At 47.6% G+C, this 20052-nt stretch overlaps 1 protein-coding gene across 1 annotated transcript; it reads right to left on the bottom strand.

Annotated features, from left to right (window-relative positions):
- Positions 1 to 2234: 2234 nt before the first annotated feature.
- Positions 2235 to 6676, bottom strand: Vamp8 (vesicle associated membrane protein 8). The gene is made up of 3 exons (XM_003468954.4): positions 6448 to 6676; positions 4507 to 4665; positions 2235 to 2641 (listed from the first exon to the last, which is right to left on the bottom strand). The coding sequence occupies exons 1-3, from the start codon at positions 6571 to 6573 to the stop codon at positions 2498 to 2500; spliced, it is 429 nt and encodes a 142-aa protein (XP_003469002.1). The 5' UTR covers positions 6574 to 6676; the 3' UTR covers positions 2235 to 2497.
- Positions 6677 to 20052: the final 13376 nt, after the last annotated feature.

Genomic DNA, 20052 nt, shown 5'->3' with positions numbered 1-20052 from the left:
CACCGGAGCCAGGAGATAAGGTGGACGGTTTTAGGTAGAGGCCACTGTCAGCAGCTGTGCTGGGCGATGCCATGAGCAAGCCAGGAGGGGTCTGAGCCATTTTGGTGAGGACCCCTCACCCACACCTGAGAGTTACTCACCCTTTTTGGGGTGAGGTCACACATACCTGTAATGCCAGCACTTGGGAGGCTGGGGCAGGGAGATTGCAAAGAGGTCAAGGGCAATTTGGGGTATACAGTGAATTCAAGGCCACCTGAACTACATAGTAAAACCCTGTGACAAAAAACAAAAAGAAGTCAGGCCCAGCGGCACACACTTGTAATTCCAGCACTTGGGAGGCTGAGGCAGGAGTCCTTGTGATTTCAAGACCAGCCTCACCTGCAGTGAACTTGAGGCCAGCCCGAACTGCATAACAAGACCTTGTCTCAAGAAGAAAAGAAAAAGATGGGGGCTGGGGATTTAGCTCAGCGGCATAAGCGCCTGCCTTGCAAGCAGGCAGTTGCAAGTTCGATCCCCAGTACCGATAAAAAAGACAAAAAAAAAAAAAAAAAAAAGAAAAGAAAAGAAAAAACCAGGGGTGTGTGGAAAAAAGACCAAAAAGAAAGAAAGAAAGAAAAAGAAAAGAAAAAACCAGGGGTGTGTGGGGCAGAGCCAGATAAAGATGCTAGCTGAGCTTTCCTGTGAACCTGCTTCCTAGGTAGGGATGCTAGCAGGCAACTCCTGCAGAGCCTTCTTAAGCTGAATCTACCCATCCTCTACTTGCCACTGCAGAGAAATCACCTGCTGCCATCTTCCTCCTGACCCAAGCCACCCCAACATCCCAAATGAGGTCCCCCCTGCCCCGGTACGTGAGACTTTTCTCCCTGGAGCTGAGCCAATTCCAGCACACAACCCCTGCTGCCGTGGCCAGCCTGGGTCAGGCAGTGGCTGGAGAGTGAGGGGATGGTCTCTTCTGTTGTCCCCCTGCCTTACCCTGCATTCAGAGGATGACTCTAGAGCCTGACTGATCCCCTGGCCCCTTCCCCCCACCAGAGGTTGTTCCCAGTGCCTGTAGCGGAAGCAGGGTCAGGTCAGATGGCAAAGGGGGCAGGCCCGGCTTGGGGAGGCAGACAGTGACCCTGGGACCTGCAGGGGAGGGAGGCCAGGAGACAGAAGGGTTCATTGTGCAAGAAGCGGAAGGAGGGCTGCAGCCCTGTCCTGTGACTGACTGGGCTCAGCCTGGGACACGGGGCAGAGACACTCACCCCTCATGACAGCTGAGACCCTTGGCGGGCTATGTCCCTGCAGGACAGGACTAGACAAGCACCCAGCACCACCCCAAGATGACAAGCAGCCTGTGTCTGCCGACTTTTGCCTCTGGATGGCAACAGGACCATGGAAAAAGCTGAGAAGCCAGCTGAGTGACACACACTGAGACCCTGGGTGCTCAGAAGGCCCAGGCAGAAGAATCATAAGGTTGGGGGCCAGTCTGGCAACTTAGCAAGACTTGTCTCAAAATTTAAAATTTTTAAAAATAGAAGACAGCGGCTGGAGAGACAGGAGACCCTATGCCACACTCCACATTCTCCATCCTGGTAGATCTCACGCTCCAAGAGGAAGAAAAACAAAGGCGCGCAGGACCCGAGAGGGACACCGAATCCTGCATGCTACCTAGAAACACCGAACTGTCCTTCTGCCAAAATCCCACGAAACTTGCTGTTTGAGACCTGTGACACTGGGCAGAACAGCGTGAAACAAACACAGGTGCTCCTCAGCCCTGCCTGGTAGCACACACCTGTAATCCCAGCGCTCTGGAGGCTGAGGCAAGATCAGCCTGAGCCCAGCGAGGGCAATTTGGCAGCTAAGCAGGGCACACCTAACAATGTACTGGAAATGCAGCTCAGTGGGAAGCCCCGGAGTAGTGCTGCAAACAAACAAACAAACAAACAAACAAACAAGAAAGCCAGGTATGGTGGCACACACCTGTGGTCCCAGCGCTCAGGAGACTGAGGCAGGAGGACTGATGGAAGTTTGAGGACAGCATGGGCTACACAGTGAGGTCCAAACCAGCCCGAACAACGAAGTGAGACCCTGTCCCCCCAAAAACTAACAAAACAACAGGAAGCTTCCACTTTTCCAAGCATATGTCCTCTACTCTTCCAACAGCTCGGGCCTCCAATGTCAGAGTGTAACCTCTGGAAGACAGGATGGGGGTGGCAAAGGGTGACACAAAAGGGGAGAAGATGCCTTACACATAGGGATATTGAAAGGTCTTTATTGCCCACCAGCCACTAATAGGTTCCCAGCCACATGTGGGCTCCTCAGGGTCTCTCCGACCCACTCAGGACCTGTGAAATGCAGCCATAGTCCAGCTCTCTCCTTCCGGGGATACCAAGGTGCTCTCTGGGGCTTCAGGGGGATCGAGCAGCATTCCTGTGGAGGACAGGTGAGAGGGCCCCTCATGACCCCCATGATGGCAGGTGGCCCCTGAAGAGGAGGGCAGAGTGAGAGGGGCTCCCTAGGAGGGGATGACACCAGTGGCAAAGAGGATGATGAGGAGGATGATGATAAAAACGATGACACAGATGATGATAATCATCTTCACATTCTTCCACCAGAACTTTCGAGCCACCTTCTGCGATGTGGTCTTGAAGTGCTCAGACTGTTGGGGACAACACAGGAGTGAGTGACCCAGTAGCTCCTCCCACTGACCAGTACAGATTCCCTCAGGCCTTATGTCTAAAAGCCTAGTGGCATCTGAGTAGGGCAACACACTTGGGAAGCTAAGGCAGGAGGATCGCTGTGAATTGGAGGCTCCCTGGGCTACACAGTAAGTTCCAGGCTGGCCTAAACTACATAGTGAAACCCTGTCTCAAGAAAAAAAAAAAAAAAAGAAAGAAAGAAAAGAAAGAAAGCAGAAAAAACAAACAGAAACAGGATGTCACTATGTGGTCTAGGCTGGCCTCAAACTCACAGGGATCCTTCTGCCTCAGCCTCCCAAATGCTGGAATTACAGGCACGTACCACCACACCCAGCTGACACCATCTCTAAAAACCAAAAATAGGGCTGGGTATTTAGCTCAGGGGCATAAGCGCCTGCCTTGCAAGCAGGCAATTGTGAGTTCAACCCCTGGTACCGATAAAAAGAAGAAAAAAAAAAAAAAGATATTCTTCCCTCTAACTTTGACAAACGTACCTTCCTAAATCAGTGGAGTGAAGTTCACATTTGGGCTCCTGGCACTTAATCTTCTTCAGTGTGGGAGATGAGAACCCTGAGGGCCTTTGCACACCCAGCCTAAGACCCTGGTAACACAGTCTACCCTTAGGTGGGCAGAGCTAGGGGCTAGCTGGGCAGGCTCCAGGGCTCCCTGTCCCTAAGGAACTGTGGATGCTGGAGGTCCAATACAGCACAGGGGGTCAGAAGGGAGAGAAAGTCCTCCTCTTCCGATTTGAATTATAGACACCAAGTCTTCCTGGGTTGTGTGCCTGAAAGTTTAAAAGTCTGTGGAGACAGGCACTAAATCCCCAAGGAGACCAAAGACTGACAGATACTTAAAATTATACACAACTCAGCCAGAGCCAAGCCAGATGTGGTGGCACACACATGTAATCCCAGCACTCAGGAGGCTGAGGCAGGAGGACTATCATGAGTTTGAGGCCAGCCTGGGTTACACAGTGCATTCAAGGCCAGCCTGGACTAGCTAAACCCTGTTTCAAAAAAAAAGGAAGAAACAAAAAGGAAAGCCAGGGTCAGCCCCTGCTGAATGCAAACACTGAGGTTCTAGCCTTCACTGGACTTTGGAGTTACTTCCTTCCTGAGCAGTTGCCCTGGGCCCCTGGCTAGAAAGTGGTCTAGTGATTTGCTAGAGAGACTATTCTAGCCTCAGTGGAGAGAGAATCCTGATATCAAAGAATTCCAAGACTAGCAATTTTCCACCCCATGCCTAGGCCAGCGGCCCGAAAAGGATTTCTACAGAGCCAATATTTTGCCTAGTGGAGGTCAGGTTCAAATGAAGTTAAAGGAAGCAAATGTGGAGCCACATGCCTGTAATCCCAGCACATGAGGGGCTGACGCAGAAGGATCACCAGGAGTTCAAGGGTAGCCTGGACTACATAGTGAATTTAAGGCCAGCCTTAGCTACATATCAGCAAACCCGACCAAACAAACAATGGTAAAGGCTTCAAAGGGAAAATTAGTGTCAGAGGAAAGAAGCCTAACAATGCCCAGGCTGGCCAAACCAAGTATCTGTCCCCCAAAGTGCCTCTTGGGTGCCACCCCCTCCAGGCCCTAAGGGCTCCTGGACCCAATCCCTGGATCCCACACCAGTTAGTGGCACAAAGCTGGGCCAGAAGTAGGGATTCATGTCACACCGATTTCCAAACAGTAAAAAAGAACTGACATTGTAGCTACCTACCATTCATCCCTCCTGCTCATTTAGTCTCCAACCTCACAGCACACAGAGCATTTGCCTGCTCTGGCCTCCCCAATACCCACCCGCCCGCCAGCCTCAGAAGGCTCCATCTCACAGTGGCTTCCAGGTCCTCGGTCTTGTTGCGGAGGTGATCCAGGTTTTCACCTCGGGCCAGGATCCTCTCCACATTCTGTGTCATGATATTCTTGACTCCCTCCACCTCACTCTGCAGGTTCCGTACCCGGTCATTCCCTCCACCTCCGCCAAACTCCTCCTGGACAAGACATGGGCAGCAGTTAAGTAGGCCAAGTGGCCCAGCATGGTGGCGCTCACCTGTATAATCCCAGCACTTCGGAGGTTGAGGCAGGAGATGAGTTCAAGCCCCGCCTGAACTACAGGTGGCGACTTAATCTCAAAAAGTAAACAAAACAGGACAGGGGATGTGGCTCAGTGGCACAGCTCTTGCCTTGCATGCACAAAGCCCTGGGTTTGATCCCCAGCACAACCAAAACAAACAAACAACAAAAAATAAAATAAAAAATAAAATAAAACAAAGCAAAGTGTGGTGGAATACACCTATAATCCCAGTACCTGGGGCCAAGGTAGGAAGATCATTGCCAGTTCAAAACCAGCCTGTTCTACAAAATGAGCTCAAAGCACCAACCTAAACTCTAAAGCAAGACCCTGTCTTAAAAAAAAAAAAAAAAGGCCAGTGGTGGAGCAAAGAGGACAGAAAAAGGGAAGGCCTAAGATGGATTCCAGCAAAGCCTGAATGGTTTATGAACACCTTTTCATGCATTATTAATGCCACCCAACACCAGTGCATTTGTAAGGCCCAAAAGGTGAAATCTGATGCAGCCAGAATAGATCAGCCTTCTTTGGGGGTCCTCAAGGCCCTGATAAGAAAGAGCAACATCCCAAACCTCCCCAGTCCAGGCTCCTCAGAAGGCTCTGGGGACAGTAGAGCTAACATGTCAAGGAGGTCCCTCTCCAGTGCACAGCCAAGCACTATTTCCCAGTCACCTCTGGGGTTGGATGAATTCTCACTTAAGTATGGGACAGCAATGCATGATGGTGCATTATCTGTAATCTTCACACTCTGGGAGGCTGAGGCAGGAGGATTGCAAGTTTGAGCTCAGCCTGGTCAATTTAGCAAGATCCTGTCTCAAAAAATAAAAAAGGCTGGGAATATACCTCAGCATCAAGGTGCAACGCTCAATACTACAAACAGCAAAATACAAATAGTGTAGGCGCTGGAGGACAGAGCATGGTAGCCCAGCCCCAGACAGCTGCTGGAGAGGTCTCCGGCTCCCGGGCCTCCTGGCTGCCCGACTTGGAGCAAGCCCCGGAGGGCTGGAGCCGTTGAGCCGCTCACTTCTGCTTTCGCTACCCGCAGCACCCTTGGCAGGCCCCGAGCCAGCGCCTGCTTCTGCTGATATTAACGCGAGGCCTGGGCTCGAGGGCTGCTCCTCTTCCTCCTCCTCCTCCGCAGGCCTCAGGATAAGGTCTCTGAACAGCCGGGGAAACACGATTAGAGCCCCGCCGGCCTCCAGAACACCGCGGGGCGTGGGCTCCTGCTGCGACCGTGGCGCAGCGCCCCTTCCCGCCCCGCTGGCTGCCCCGCGCTTGGAGACCCGGCTGGTGGCTCGGCCCGGCGGGGCGGACGCGGCGAGCCCGGGACCGCGCGGTCCAGGGCTGCAGGCCGAGCGGGCTGTCCCGCGCTGGACGGACCTGCTTCGGGCTCCAGCTCCGTCCACCCGCCCGGGTCCCCGGGGTGGGAGGGGCGCGCGGCCGGGCCTGGCCCCGAACCCGCACCCCCGGCCCCAGCTCCGGGCCAGCGCAGAGGGCAGGGCGGGGAGGCACCGGGAAGCCGCAGGAAACCCGCCCGGCCAGTCCAGGGCCCCGGCGGCCAAGTTGTCAAAGAAGAGAGGTCACAGGCAGGGCTGGCCCGGGCCGGCCTGGCCGCCAGGTCAGCGTCCCTGCCCAGCGCCCCTCCCCACCCCGCCGGAGTGCCCCGGGTCCCCCCAGCAGCCCCGGCCGCCCCCAGGCGGCTCACCATGTCTCCGGCGGCGGCTCGGGCCTGACGGCTGCAGAACTTGCTGCTCTGTTTCCTCCTGGGGCAGCCCGGGCTCCACTTCCTGCTCGCTCCAACTTTCAGCCCGCCTGCCCCCGCCCACCGCATCCACAGCCGCCCGGCCGCACCTAGGGCAGGTTCCCCAGGTAGGCGGGCGCCCTCCTCCGCCCTCCCAGTTTCCTTCCAAGCGCCCAAGCTTAAAGCAACAGGGCTTTGGGAGCTAAGGGGTTTCTGATTGTCAGGAATGCGAAGAGTAAGCTTTTCTAGGTCTGCTGAGGCTAGGCCTTTTCTTTTCAAAAAGTAAATTGGTATATTTATTTCATGATGTTTTGAGACAGGATCTCACTTCGTAGTGCAGGCTGTCCTTGTATTCACTATGTATCCCAGGCTGGCCTCAAACTCGCAGAGATCTTCCTGCCTCAGTCTCCTCCAGAGTGCTGAGATTTGAACCCTGCACCTCCATGCCCAGATTGACTTGTCTCCCTTCTATGTCCTGAAAACCTAATTTGGGTACCTAGACTAGACCCAAGTCAGTCATAAGCACCCTCACAGGACTGGTTTACATGGAAACAGAATGTGGGTGCTGGGCAGTCCTTGTTCATGGGTGCCAGGGTGGGCAGAAGGCACAACATGTGAAGTCTGGGTGTCGAGATCTTGAGTTGGCTGGGTGACCCCTGAGTGAACCTCCTCATCTCTCTGGATTTTGTAGCTGCTAATGCTGAGCTCCGACGTTGGAGGGAAGAAACAGAAAGCCATGCAGGGTGCCTACGGGGGTCAGGGACCGGGTCAGAAGACCGGAATCATCACAGAGGTCAATGACCTCAGCTGTAGGTCAGAGGGTGGCCCTAGGACTAGAGGGGCCCAGGGCATAGGATTTTTCCACCAAGCTGGCTTTGGCCCAGAGAAATTCCATTCTTCCCGGATGGTGTTTATCAAGACAGAAAGAATAACAGGGCCACTGAGATGGGAACAAATATTTTTGTCTCATCCCAAAAGAGAAAACAGTTCTGAGGAGGAAATTGTCAGCTTCCCAAACAAATATTTTTAAAAGGCTTTTAAAAATGTTGAGCTCTACAGCATTTTAAGACTCTTTTGTTCCTTTGTGCGTTTTTTTTTAACAAGGGTTGACTCCAGGTTATGTTATACGCCAAGCACTACAGTTAAGTTGTGTTGTAACAGGTTATCACACTTACTCCAATCACTACAGTCTAGTTGTGTTGTAACAGAGTAACCTACACACTTTTAATGTTTACAACTGAGCAACACCTTTCCAGTGAGGCACAAGAAAATTTAAAAATAAACAGGAACAAAATTACAATAGAGAATGTCAGTTCTAAATAAGATCCCGCAGGTTCTCCTGATTCTCCTTTCAAGGGCTCAAGCAATCAGAAGGAGACAATTTTATTTTAAAAGTGTCATCTTAAGTTGCAAGGGTGACCATGAAACAAGAATTGAGTGTGGGTCAGGTACTTTCTTATAATTCCAACACTTGGGAGGCTGAGGCAGGAAGAGCATGAGTTCAAGGTTGGCCTGGACTGCAGAATGAGACCTTGTCTCAAAAAAAGAAAAGAAAAACATTAAATGTGACAAAGGAGGAGCCATAGTGTCAAAATGCCCACTTAACTCACCTGAATGCCGAGACCTTTGATGTGTGGTGATGGGATTTGAACTCAAGGCCTAGCATGGGCAAGGCACCTTCCTCCTGAATGACACCTCCAACTTGAGACACTTCAATGAAGCCTCATGGAATAAAATCTTTTCCCAATTACAGTGTAAGGTTATGGATAGTACAGACCTGAATTTTGGTGGCCAGAACAGCCAGAGACACTAGGTTTGTCCCAGCCTGCCTGTGTGAAGAATGCTGTTGCAGAAAGAGACTGCAGTGTGGCCAGGCAGGAGTGGGTTAGGGTCCTCCACCTCGTGTTGTCCAAGACAATAGTCACACGTGCTTGTTGCGTACGTGCAGTGTAGCCTGTCTGAGCTGTAATATGCTGTATGAAACATAACTCCAGGCTATGAAGACTTAGTATGAAAAAAAGAATGTCTCCCATTAATTTTTTTGGGAGAGGGTCTCACTATGTAGTTTAGGCTAGCCTTGAATTCACAATGCAGCCCAGGCTGGCCTCAAACTCTTGCTACAACTTGTGCCTCAGCCTGCTGAGTGCTGGGATGGCACGGGCGCGTCACCACCCCAGCTGCCCTGCCTCATCTTGTGGCCCACATGGGCAGGGTGTGCCTGTGCCCCGCAGGAAGAGCTGCAGGAACAAGCAGGAGGCACTCGGGAGGCCCCTCTGAAGTCACAAAGCTCACACCATGCCAGGGCCCTCTCTGCTTCCTCACAACCCCTCCTAAGCCGGTCCCTTTGCTGGCCACCCACCCATCTGTGACAGTTACCGCTCAGGTCTCTCCAAACCCCTCCCCTGACTGTGCCCTTAGATCTCTACAATTCTGCCTCTCTCCTTGTTTTTCTGATTTGGAACTCTTGCTAGAGTTTTTCTCACTATGGGGTGGCTTTGCCTACCAGGGGACATAAGACACTGGGTTGTCTTTGTCACATGAAGTGGGCCAGGTACGACTAGTTAAGCAGTACAGTCCAAGGAAGCTTCTAAAACAATGCAAAGGCCATTGCCCCCAGCCCACAGTGGACTATTCCAAGATGTCAATAATGTAGTTTGAGAGAGCCACAGAAGCTCACCAGCTTCCATAGTCACCATGTGTGTATGTGTGCGCACATGCACAATCACATTCTCCAGTGGCAGTTGAAACACTTACACCACTAACCTCAGTTCTTCCTCCATCCTCTTTCTGTAGCAACTGACTGCAGTTCTAGGGGTAGGGGGTGGGGTGGGGGGAGGGGAGAGAATAAGAACATAAAAGAGATAAAGGCTAGATCAGCCCTCTTTCCTGATGGGAGAAGAGACTGCTCAACCACTGTAGCAGATTTATTTATACACTCAAGAGGAAGATGTCAATTTCAGCCCCACTGCCTAGCAACAGGGGTTGCCAGGCTGGCCTGGGTCCCTGGCCTTCTTGGAGCTGGAACAGCTTGCTCACTTGGCTTATTTGGGGCTGTCTGTGTTTTCAGGGCTGATCTTGCTTTAGCCCCACAGGTAACTCAATCTGGAGTTTCAACTGCTCCCTACATCTCTCTCTTTTTTTGTTTTGTTGTAGCACAGGATGGAGAAGCTGTGTTTAAAGAACTCTGTGGAAGACTTTTTTCATTCTTGAATCCTTCTCATTTTAAGCGCAGCCCAAGGATTTTTAGTCCCTGCATTCAGTAATTTAACCCTGTGCAGTCCATTAATCCGTAACAGTAGGCAGCCGTCAGTGTAGCTGGCACCTGTAAAATTTGAGTAGCATTGTTTTCTACATTTTATGGTTATACTTTTCTAGGATGCCCAACACCAAGTTGAACTGAGACCTGTATTAATAACAATCAGTTTTTTGTTATCTATCAAGGTCAGTTAAGTCTCCTAAGGGAATGACTTGGCGCCAGGAATAGCACCTCTTAGCTCTTCTGTCAGTGTCAGGCATCTTGATGAGTCACAGCCATTGACTTGACCAAGTTGCTTTCTGTGAAAGCTTGAGAGATATTTTCCCTCTTGGTGACTCTCCGTAGGCACACCACATATTGTTGATCACGTCCCTCTGTAGTCCCACAATGTTCTTGGTCAGAAGACCAGGAATTCACTGAGTTACGGGATATCACAGCAGAGATTCTCTTACATCCTGGGTCCTCACTGACCTCAGAGGGCTGGGCCCAAATATTGGTTATCCTCTTAGCCCATCTATCTCTCTAATTTTTGGTCTCTAAACCTCAGTTTTTGAACATCCAGGAGAAAAGACTGATAACAGTACAGTGTAGTAGAGGCAGTAAGCTTAATATTATCTTATCTGAATACCAAACACCTTAGAACAAAATGGACCGATTATTTTTTTTTTTTGTCTTTTTTCCTTTTTATCGGTACCGGAGATTGAACTCATGACTGCCAGCTTGCAAGGCAGGCGCTTATGCCGCTGAGCTAAATCTCCAGCCCCGACCAATTATTTTTTAACAACTATGAATGTTTTAACATTTGAATACCTGTCAAATGTTAACAAACTTGCATATTTTACACAGAAAATTAGAAATCAGACCCACATACATTATACCATGACAATCATGATGACATTTTGTAATACACCTGAATTTCCATTTTGACATAAAATACTTTTTAGTTAATCATCCCTATCTAATATCTAAGAAGCTTTTACTAACTTGTTGGCGTTTAGTGGAATGTACATGTCCAATTTTTGTTATAGGCAGAGATCTGACTCTGAAACAAAATTCTGTTACCATAAGCAATCCCTATTTTACATTTTGGAAAATCTGTACACCTGGAAGCATGGATACATTAATACACCATGAGATTTATAGCAATCATTTTTCATAGCTACATAAACCTTTGTAACAAAGTATCTTTAAATAAAAAACCTTATTGTATTATTTATTTTGATGATGACCAATGTAAACATATTGCAATAGTGTATTTTTATAAATTTAGTTGCGGTATCTCCCATAAGGCTATGGAGATCACTGGGGCCTCTGATCAGTGAACAAGAACTGGTTAAAATTATTCCAGACAGCTGCTTTCTTATTCATCAATTCATCCAACCACCTCCCCCAAGGGATTTTTGTTTAGTATCTAATCAATTTTTCATGACTTTTGAAAACCCAATCACAACATTTAACACATTATTTTTTAACAATGAGAGACTCTCAAGTTATGATAAACAATAATACATATTACATTTACACAACCAATTTTAGCAACATTTGGACTAACTGGGAGCTTAGGTGAAAGCATGTTTTTTTTTTAAACCATAACCCAAATTAAATTTCAATTAAATGATCTAAAAATGTAAAAGAAAGAAAAGAGAAAGAATTGTTGATCTCAAATAGAAAAGGAACAGACAAATGGACAAGCATGGACAGAGGATCTTTAAAGATTCGAGCAGACACAGAAACAATCACACACAGCTTGTCAGTGTCCAGCAGAACTCCCATAAGTTCCCAGGATGAGATATTTATACACTTGTTATGCCCTTTGCCAACCTAGGCCACTTCTTCTACCCATTTCTCAGGGTTGGAACACCTGTTCACCTCCAGCACCCCATGCCCTCAGGGTGATTCTTAGGCATTCCATGCCCTTGGGCACTCCTGCGTGGGCACTTGTGCTTTTGGCTCAGCACACTTGAACTATCACTAACTCAGTGGACTCCTCACAAACAGCTTAACAGACTGACAAACATACACAGGCAGACTGACAAACATCTTACACAATCAGAGTGCACTCAAATATATTTTAGTCTAAGTGAATTACACTTAACTTTTTGCAGTTGTATAATTTGTAACTATAAATAGGCTAATCAGATTTGTTGTAGATCAATTAGCAGAAAGCTCTTATCAAAAGATGCAGAAAAGACAAAAATTTTATCTATATTTTGGCTTCCCATGAGGTAAGAAAGAAAAGAGATAGCAGGAGGAAGGAAAACAGGCCTTTATTAAGGGGACTGGAGGGCTGCTGAAGAGACAAAGGCACCTTTCAGAAGCTTCACCAACAACTGCAAGCTTTTTATCTGGAATTTAATGGGCAGAGCTAAAGAGGCAGGTGAAATGACGCGTTGACAGCCAACAGGAGGAGCCTTTGCACATGCCTGAAAAGTAATCTGACGCGAGGGTTTGCGAAGAGAACACAAGGGGGTGCTGTCCAGTGCCAAAGAGAGCTCATACAAGAGGAAAAACCTATCACAACTAACATACATTCTTTTTTTTCTTTTGTCTTTTTCCTTTTTGTCGGTACGGGGGACCGAACTCACGACTGCCTGCTTACAGGGCAGGCACTTATGCCGCTGAGCTAAATCCCCAGCCCCTAACATACATTCTTGTATTTTATCTTAAGAAAACTGTTACAACTTTTTGAGTCCCCTTCTTTCATTAAACTTTCAGTTTGGCTATCTCTAAATACTCCTCATCTATTTAGACCTTTGGTTTTCGTTTTTGGTTACCATCTCCTAGGCATCCTGCGTCAGTTCCTTCAGGGGGCTGCAGGTCTGGTCTAACTCCATCCTTGTCTCTCAGTTGTGGTGTAGTTTCTGAGGCATCACTGTCACAGGACTGCGCATCAGCTTCTTGAGAGGTGGAATGAACGCCTTCTCTGGGTTTGGGTCCATGACACAGCTGGACAGCACGCTCTGGCACCCAGACAGGCCATTTAGCACTTCCTGGAAAACCATAAGCATAGCCTTGACCCCCTGTGAGCACTGAGCTGGGTCCCTCCCGTTGTATAGTATGAAGATCTTTCGGAAGGACCCTTCATAGCTTTTCTTTTACCTGATTGAATTGTCTTGCTGCTGCTGTAGCTCAATGAGGTCTAGATAAAATTCCCTTTGTTTGCTTTTGTAATTAACTCTTGAGCAAGTTTAACGATTTTCAGCCTGTATCTGAGTTAAATGGAATTATTTGCAAGGTAGAAACATTTTGATGGAAGGTGGCATGAGAAACAGAAGCCTGTCCAACAGTTCAGGGCAGCGGAAGACAGCAAAAGTGGCATGAGCAAAGATGGGGAAGCAGAAGCTTCCTTTTCTCTCTACACTGTAAGCAAGCTACCCTCTCAGTGGGTCCAGTGTCTACACCATCTCTCTACCCTCCTTCTCTGCACAGTACAAAAATGTCTACAAAATGAGAGGCCCCCCCCCTCCCCTAGGGAGTCACTCAGCCAAGCTTCCAAACTTCAAGTTGACACGATGTATCAATCATTCCTATCCACCACTGTCAATTTAGCTACCAGACACATTGCTTTAAACCAGGTTTTAGCTACAAAGACATGCTTATTTTTTAACATTTTACATCTTGAATGTTTTACAGATTTAACAATCCTTAAGGACCAGTATTAAGTCTATCAACACTATACCATACTCAAACCATAACATTTTACCCTTGCAGCTGAAACAAGCAACATTGTTTCTTTACCTTCCTTGTCTGGACCAAGCTCCAGGCTGATGGAGCTGGTTGTTTCCTCCCCTGCTTGGAGGCCTGTGGGAAGAAGGAGCAGAACACAGCAGTTTCTCCCTGTTAAATAACCCTTTTAAAGTTTGTAGAGATGCAGATAGATTTTGTGGGGTTTTTCTAGCATTGCATTAAACTGTTTTCCTATTTCCTCCCAAGTAGGTAAATTTATATATTTTTTTTCTTCTGGAAACAAGAAATTTAGCAAACTGTGTAGTGTGTCAGTATATCAAAAACTAAACATTACTATAAAAAAGCAAAAGACCTAAATAAACATAGAATTATATTGAACATGAATTTGAAACAAGTACCACTAAACAATTTTGAAAAAAAAGTTTTGAGAATGTACACTCCCAGATAGCAATACAACAAAGCCACAGTGAGACAGTGATATGCTGGAGTGAGCCAATTATCACCTCATGAAAGCCAATGATTGAAATTTTGGAAGTTTTACAGGTTAGCTGTCACCATGTTGGTTATCTGGAATTGTCTTTTGTGAGACTATTTTGTGAACAAAAATCAGCAAAGCACAAATCAGGACCACATTGCCCCCCTCACCACTAGGAGCCTGTCCGGCCAAGCAGGGCCATGCCAGTCCAGGAAGTCGTCTGAGCTGTGACACCCTACTCTTGGGCAGGGCTGTGACAAGCCTCCCTGGAGGTTTTTCTGATACAGGAAGGCCTTCCACATTAGTCTTGAATTTACACATCAAATGGCCCAACTGAAAGGTTTTTGCCCGAGATGGGACACTGTAGCCAGTGAAAAGCCTTGGAGGCGGAACCAAGGGGCTCTATCTTTCCCGCCCCTAGGAATTTACCTGTGGCGCAAAATGAATACCAATGGGCTACCTGTGCATCACTAATGCCCCTTAGGCACCACCCCAAACCTAAGTTACTTGTATGCTCCCACACCACGTGTCTGGTGGAGAGAAAGCCAGACCCCAGAGACAATGCCAGACCCCAGAGGGTCGGGGGTCTCTCCCCACTAAAAGGCTATTTATATTTCATACTTCTTATCTTTTCAGCTGCGCCAAAATCCTATCAGATGGTTACCTTCCGCGCCAATCACCAACGACATCAATGTCTACACTTTGCACAGATAGTTGAAGGTTTTGTTAGAGGGACAGGTGGTGATTGGTGCCCCTACAGGCGCAGCAGCACAACTTTTGGGAAAATGCCCCCTCCTGCCACAATAAAAACAAGTAGCTTTTTTTCCTCTCTCTCTTTTTCTTAAGCTGTGAACTGATGACCTGAGTGACAATTTGTCTGACTATCAGGGATCCAAGATTTAGGAAACGGGTAGATATGCTGAAAAACCCCCATGTACTCCCCACGTACCTGGCCTCTTTTAGCAACAACTGTAAGGGACACAGAGGACAGGGCTCTGGAGGCAGAAGTTTTACCCTAGGATGCAGCAGAATTTCTCTGAGCTGAAAAGGTAGAGATGCTGCTTGTTAAGATTAAGGGGCGGCTGTCATTCCACCATCATTTTCCTGCTCGGGACTTGGTTTTAAAATAGTGCCTGGAGGGGCTGGGGATTTAGCTCAGTGGCATAAAGCACCTGCCTTGCAAGCAGGCCGTTTCTGAGTTCGATCCCCGGTACTGATTAAAAAAAAAAAAAAAAAAAAATTGTGCCTGGAGCCAGTTCCACTGTGGTTGTCTCAAGAAGTTTACAATTATTAAGATCCTGTCTCATCCATCCAAATCCACAGGAGGAATGTAAATACTGAAATCAAACATACAACAAACAGTTCCTTATACATTTGTGGTTCTTGAGCACTTGTTTGCTCCATGTTTAACAACTGGTACAATCAAGATTTTTTAAAAAATCTTTTGTTTCTTGTAAGCCTATTTCTCTCTTTGGCCTCTCTTAAGCCTGTTTTTCTCTTTGGCCCCAGTGAACCTGTTTGTGCATCTTCAAGTTTTTCACCTGATGATGTCAATGTCAATCCACTTTAGAGGTGAATACTGACCACCTAGAATTCACTTCCCCCTCTGTTGCATGCAAATGAGAAGTGTCCCCTCACCCACTATTTCTTCTTACCCCAGCCCGACACTCTTGAGGTTCTTGAGTGGAAAGACCTTGAAAGGATGAGAAAATAAAGAAAAGAGATGAAAGCTGGGGTCAGGTGGAGCCCTCTGTCCTGATCAGAGAGAAGGAACTGCTCAGCCACTGTAGCAAGTTTATTAGTACATTCAAGAGGAAGATGTCAATTTCAACCCACTGCCTAGCAACAGGGTTGCCTGGCTGGCCTGGGCCCTTTGCCTTCTTGGAGCTCGAACAGCTTGTTTATGTGGCTTGTGTTGGGCTCTCTGTGTTTTCAGGGATGGTCTTGCTTTAGCCCCACACATGATCCATCTCCAGCTTCCACTGCTCCCTGCATCTCGGCTTTCTTCACTTCCCTCTCCCTCCATCTCTTGGTCTCTCCCTTCTGCAGAAGGTCTACCTCTGTGTTTCTTGTTATCTCTCTTTTATTTGGCTCTGTAATTTATTTATGCTTTGAGTTTTGCACATGAGAGAAGTCAGGTGCTATTTAAGCTGGCATCTCTGATTTATTAACATGCTCGTCTCATCTGTCTTCCCACCTCATGCTAGCCGGAGGTCTGTTTTGGAGAAAGTTCTGTGCAGCTAGACAACTCTTTGTGAACAACTGCCACACCTGCATCTTCAGCTGTTCTTCGCCAGCTGCCTGGGCTGCCTCGTCAGTGCCCAGGACAGCTCAGGGTTGACGCCAACACCCCAACCAATCATCTTTTCCGGTTCTTCCAGCTCCTAGGCAACCCTCACCAGGTCTTCACACTCCCTGGGCTGAGTCTCCTGCTCCCCAGTGAGCACCAGCGTGGTCTCTGCCCTGTCCAGTACAATCTGGTCACTCTACACTGACCTTTCTGGTCGTATCCAGGCTACTAATGGTTACTTGTTGTCTTTCCCAACCATGCTAGAGTCAGCCTCACCTTGCCTCTGGGTTAAAGCCCAAACTTGAGAGCCGGCCTTCTGAGGTTTTTTCCCTTTCCTTTTCTTTTCTTTTCTTTCTTTCTTTTTCTTTCTTTCTTTCTTTCTTTCTTTCTTTCTTTCTTTCTTTCTTTCTTTCTTTTTCTTTTCTTTTCTTTTCTTTTTTTTTGAGACAAAGTCTCCCTTTGTAGTCCAGGCTGGCCTTGAACTCACAGCAATCCTCCTGCCTCCGCCTCCCAAACTCTGGGATTACAGGTGTGTACCACCACACCAGCCCAAGGGTGTTTTCAACCTGCTTGTCTGAGTTTATCTCCTGAGACTCTCAGGCCACCGGTCTCACTATATCCTATGCCCTTTCCGAGGACCCGACACCATTCCCTTTTATAAGCTTGCTTGGGGCTTCACTTCTCGGGGCCCATGGAGATGCTTTTCAAATCTAAGACATAGCCTCCACAAAGCCCTCCAGGTTGCCTTACTGAAATTAGGGGCTGGGGATTTAGCTCAGCGGCATAAGCACCTGCCTTGCAAGCAGGCAGTCGTAAGTTCAATCCCTGGTACCAATAAAAATGAAAAAAAAAAAAAAAAAAAGACAAAAAGAAGAAATTAACTTCTCCTTCCCTCTTGTTCTGTTGTTGTTTTATATATCCCAGGCTGGCCTCAAACTCAGAGGTTCTCCTGTCTCAGCCTCCCAAGGCTGGTGTGTGCCACTATACCAGGCCACATTTCCTTTTTTATAGAATCTATCCTGTGCATGCACTATTTGACCTCTCCACATACATGCATGCACATGTACATGCAAGTCATAGCATTTTGGGGGGGGGGATTGCTATTCAAGCATTGGAATTAGGGTACATTTTGTTTTCCAAGACAAAGTCTCATTCCAGCCCAGGCTGGCCTTGAATCAGCAATCCTCCTGCCTCAGTCTCCTGGGTGATGGGATTACAGGTGTGTGCCACCACAACCCACTGGGGTACTCTTGAATTGTGCAGAAAAGGGCTTTGAAATGGGGGATTTCCACAGTAATTGTTTTTGGAGGCAGGTCATTGGCTTGGCAGGAACCCTAAATTACAAACTCATCCTGATTGGGTCACAGGAGTCCCTCCCCCCCCCCATGCTGAGAAACACCAACAGCCCACACCAACTTCAGCTGTTTACCCTTGCCTTCTGGTACACTCTGTGGTTTAACCCTTAGCAGGTGTCAGCGCAGTCGCCGGACTGCTTAGAGACTCAGCTGGGCACTGTGATACATGTTGTCCCAGTTGCTGGGTGCTGAGGCAGGAGAAGCCCTGGAGCCCAAGACTCTGAGGCCAGTGTCAGCAACACACAGAAACTTGTTTGAAAATAAAATTTAAAAAAAAACTTAGTCTTAATGATTTCATTTTCACAGCACGTAGGGGCCGTGTCCTCACCTTTTGGCACGTACAATAAGCCCTGCCAGCAGTTACAGGCAGCTCCCTTAGCTCTCAGATGCAAGTTAGCAGGCGGTAGTGGCACAAGCCTATAATTCCAGCACTTGGGAGGTTGAGGCAGGAAAGTCACCTCGAGTTCAAGGCCAGCCTGTGTTACATAGTGAGACCCTGTCTCAAAAACCAAAACCAAAAGCAAGTTAAAGTGCTGAAGGTATAGCTCAGTGGCAGAGCATTTGCCCAGTATGTGTGAGGTAAGTCCCAGACACACACTGGCAATACACACTATATATGTTAATAAATCTGTATTAATGTTATGAGATAAAGAGTTGTGGTATCGGGGGGCTGGGGAGTTAGCTCAGCGGCATAAGCGCCTGCCTTGCAAGCAGGCAGTCATGAGTTCGATCCCTGGTACCGATAAAAAGGAAAAAGACCAAAAAAAAAAAAAAAGAGTTGTGGTATCAGTACAACTGTGTGTTATTTTTGAGGTTTTTATTTTGTTTTTGTTTTTTACAATCTTGCCATGCAGTTCAGGCTGGCCTTGAACTCACTGTGTAGCCCAGACTGGCCTCAAACTCATGAGATCCTCCTGCCTTGGCCTCAAAGTGCTAGTATCACAGGATGTGTTACCACACCTGGGCCTGTGTTTCATTTTAAAATGCCTTAAATTTTTATTTACTGGCAATGCTTGAGATTTAACCAGACCTTCACACTGAACTATATCCTCAATCCTCTTTATTTTTTTATTTTTTTGTCTTTTTCGTTTTTATTGGTACCAGGGATCGAACTCACGACTGCCTGCTTGCAAGGCAGGCACTTATGCCGCTGAGCTAAATCCCCAGCCCCCAATCCTCTTTATTTTTATTTTCACGGAAGATCTTGCTAAAGTCCCCAGGTTGGCCTGGAACATGTGATCCTCCTGCCTCAACTTCCCAGAGTACTACAATTACAGGCATGTGACACCATACACCTCTAGGACTGCTCATTTACTACCTGTAATTTTGTCTCTCTCTCTCTTTTTTTTGTCTTTGAGACAGTGTCTTGCTATGCAGTTTAGGCTGGCCTTGAGCTCACTTTGTAGCCCAGGCTGGTCTGGAATTTACAATGATACTCCTGCCTCAACCTCCTGAATGCTAGCATTATACATGTGCACCACCATGCCTGTTTTTTGTTTGTTTTGTTTTTTTCCGGCACTCAAACTCAAGACCTTGCCTTTGCCAGGAAGGTGTTTGTGCTGCTGACCTATACCCTGGCCCACTAGCTGTAATTTTCTGTTCTCTTCTCGTTTTCTTTTTGAGACAGGAGCTTGCTATGTATTCCAGGCTGGCCCTAAACTTATGCAGCACCTGCAGACTTCAGTTTCAGTGTATGTGCTGCCGAAGGGAGCACCACACTGGCTTCAATCTCAAGGCGACCCACCCGCCTCAGTCTCCTGAGTGCTGAAATTACATCCATGCACCGCTATGCCTAGCTATGCCTAGTTCCACATGTGTGTGTGTCTTTTTGAGGCTCACTTTGCCGCCTGGGCTAATTTACTCTCATATCCAGAATGGTCTCAGTTTCCCCAGGACTATTAATAACTTTTGAGCTGGGCATGGTGGCTCAGGCCTATAATTTCACCAAACAGACTAAGGTAGGAAGATCAGTGTGAGTTCAAGGACAAGACCAGTTTTGAACACACACACACACACACACACACACACACACACACACTCTGAGGCCATAGCATATATTTAGGAAAGAGCTGCTATTGAAGAAGTTGAGTCAGGGTGCTCTTGAATAGTGCACAAAAGGGCTGCCAAGCATGGTGGTGAATGCCTATAACCCCAGCACTACAGGAAGCTGAAGCAGGAGAATCAAAAGTTTGAGCCTAAGCCTCGGCAATTAAGGAATGTAACCAGAACCTGGTCTCAAAAGAAAAAATAGGCTGGCATGATGGCAGATGCCTGTAATTCCCATACTGAGAAGGCTGAGGCAGTAAGATCACTTGGAGTTCAAGGCCAGCCTGAACTAAATAGTGAGACCTTGTCTCAAATATAAATAAATAAATAGGCTGAGGATATATTTTGGTGCAAAGGCCCTGGGTTCAATTCTTAGAAAAAAAAAAAAAAAGGAGAAGAAAGAGGAAATCCATTTGCCATACATATGCATAGAGTGCTTCTCCGTTCAACGGTTGTTTTG

This window comes from Cavia porcellus, unplaced genomic scaffold (genome assembly GCF_034190915.1).
Source record: "Cavia porcellus strain 051 isolate PalLab524CR breed Dunkin Hartley unplaced genomic scaffold, mCavPor4.1 scaffold_18, whole genome shotgun sequence".
NCBI lineage: Eukaryota > Metazoa > Chordata > Mammalia > Rodentia > Caviidae > Cavia > Cavia porcellus.
This window is presented reverse-complemented; position numbering and strand designations above follow the sequence as displayed.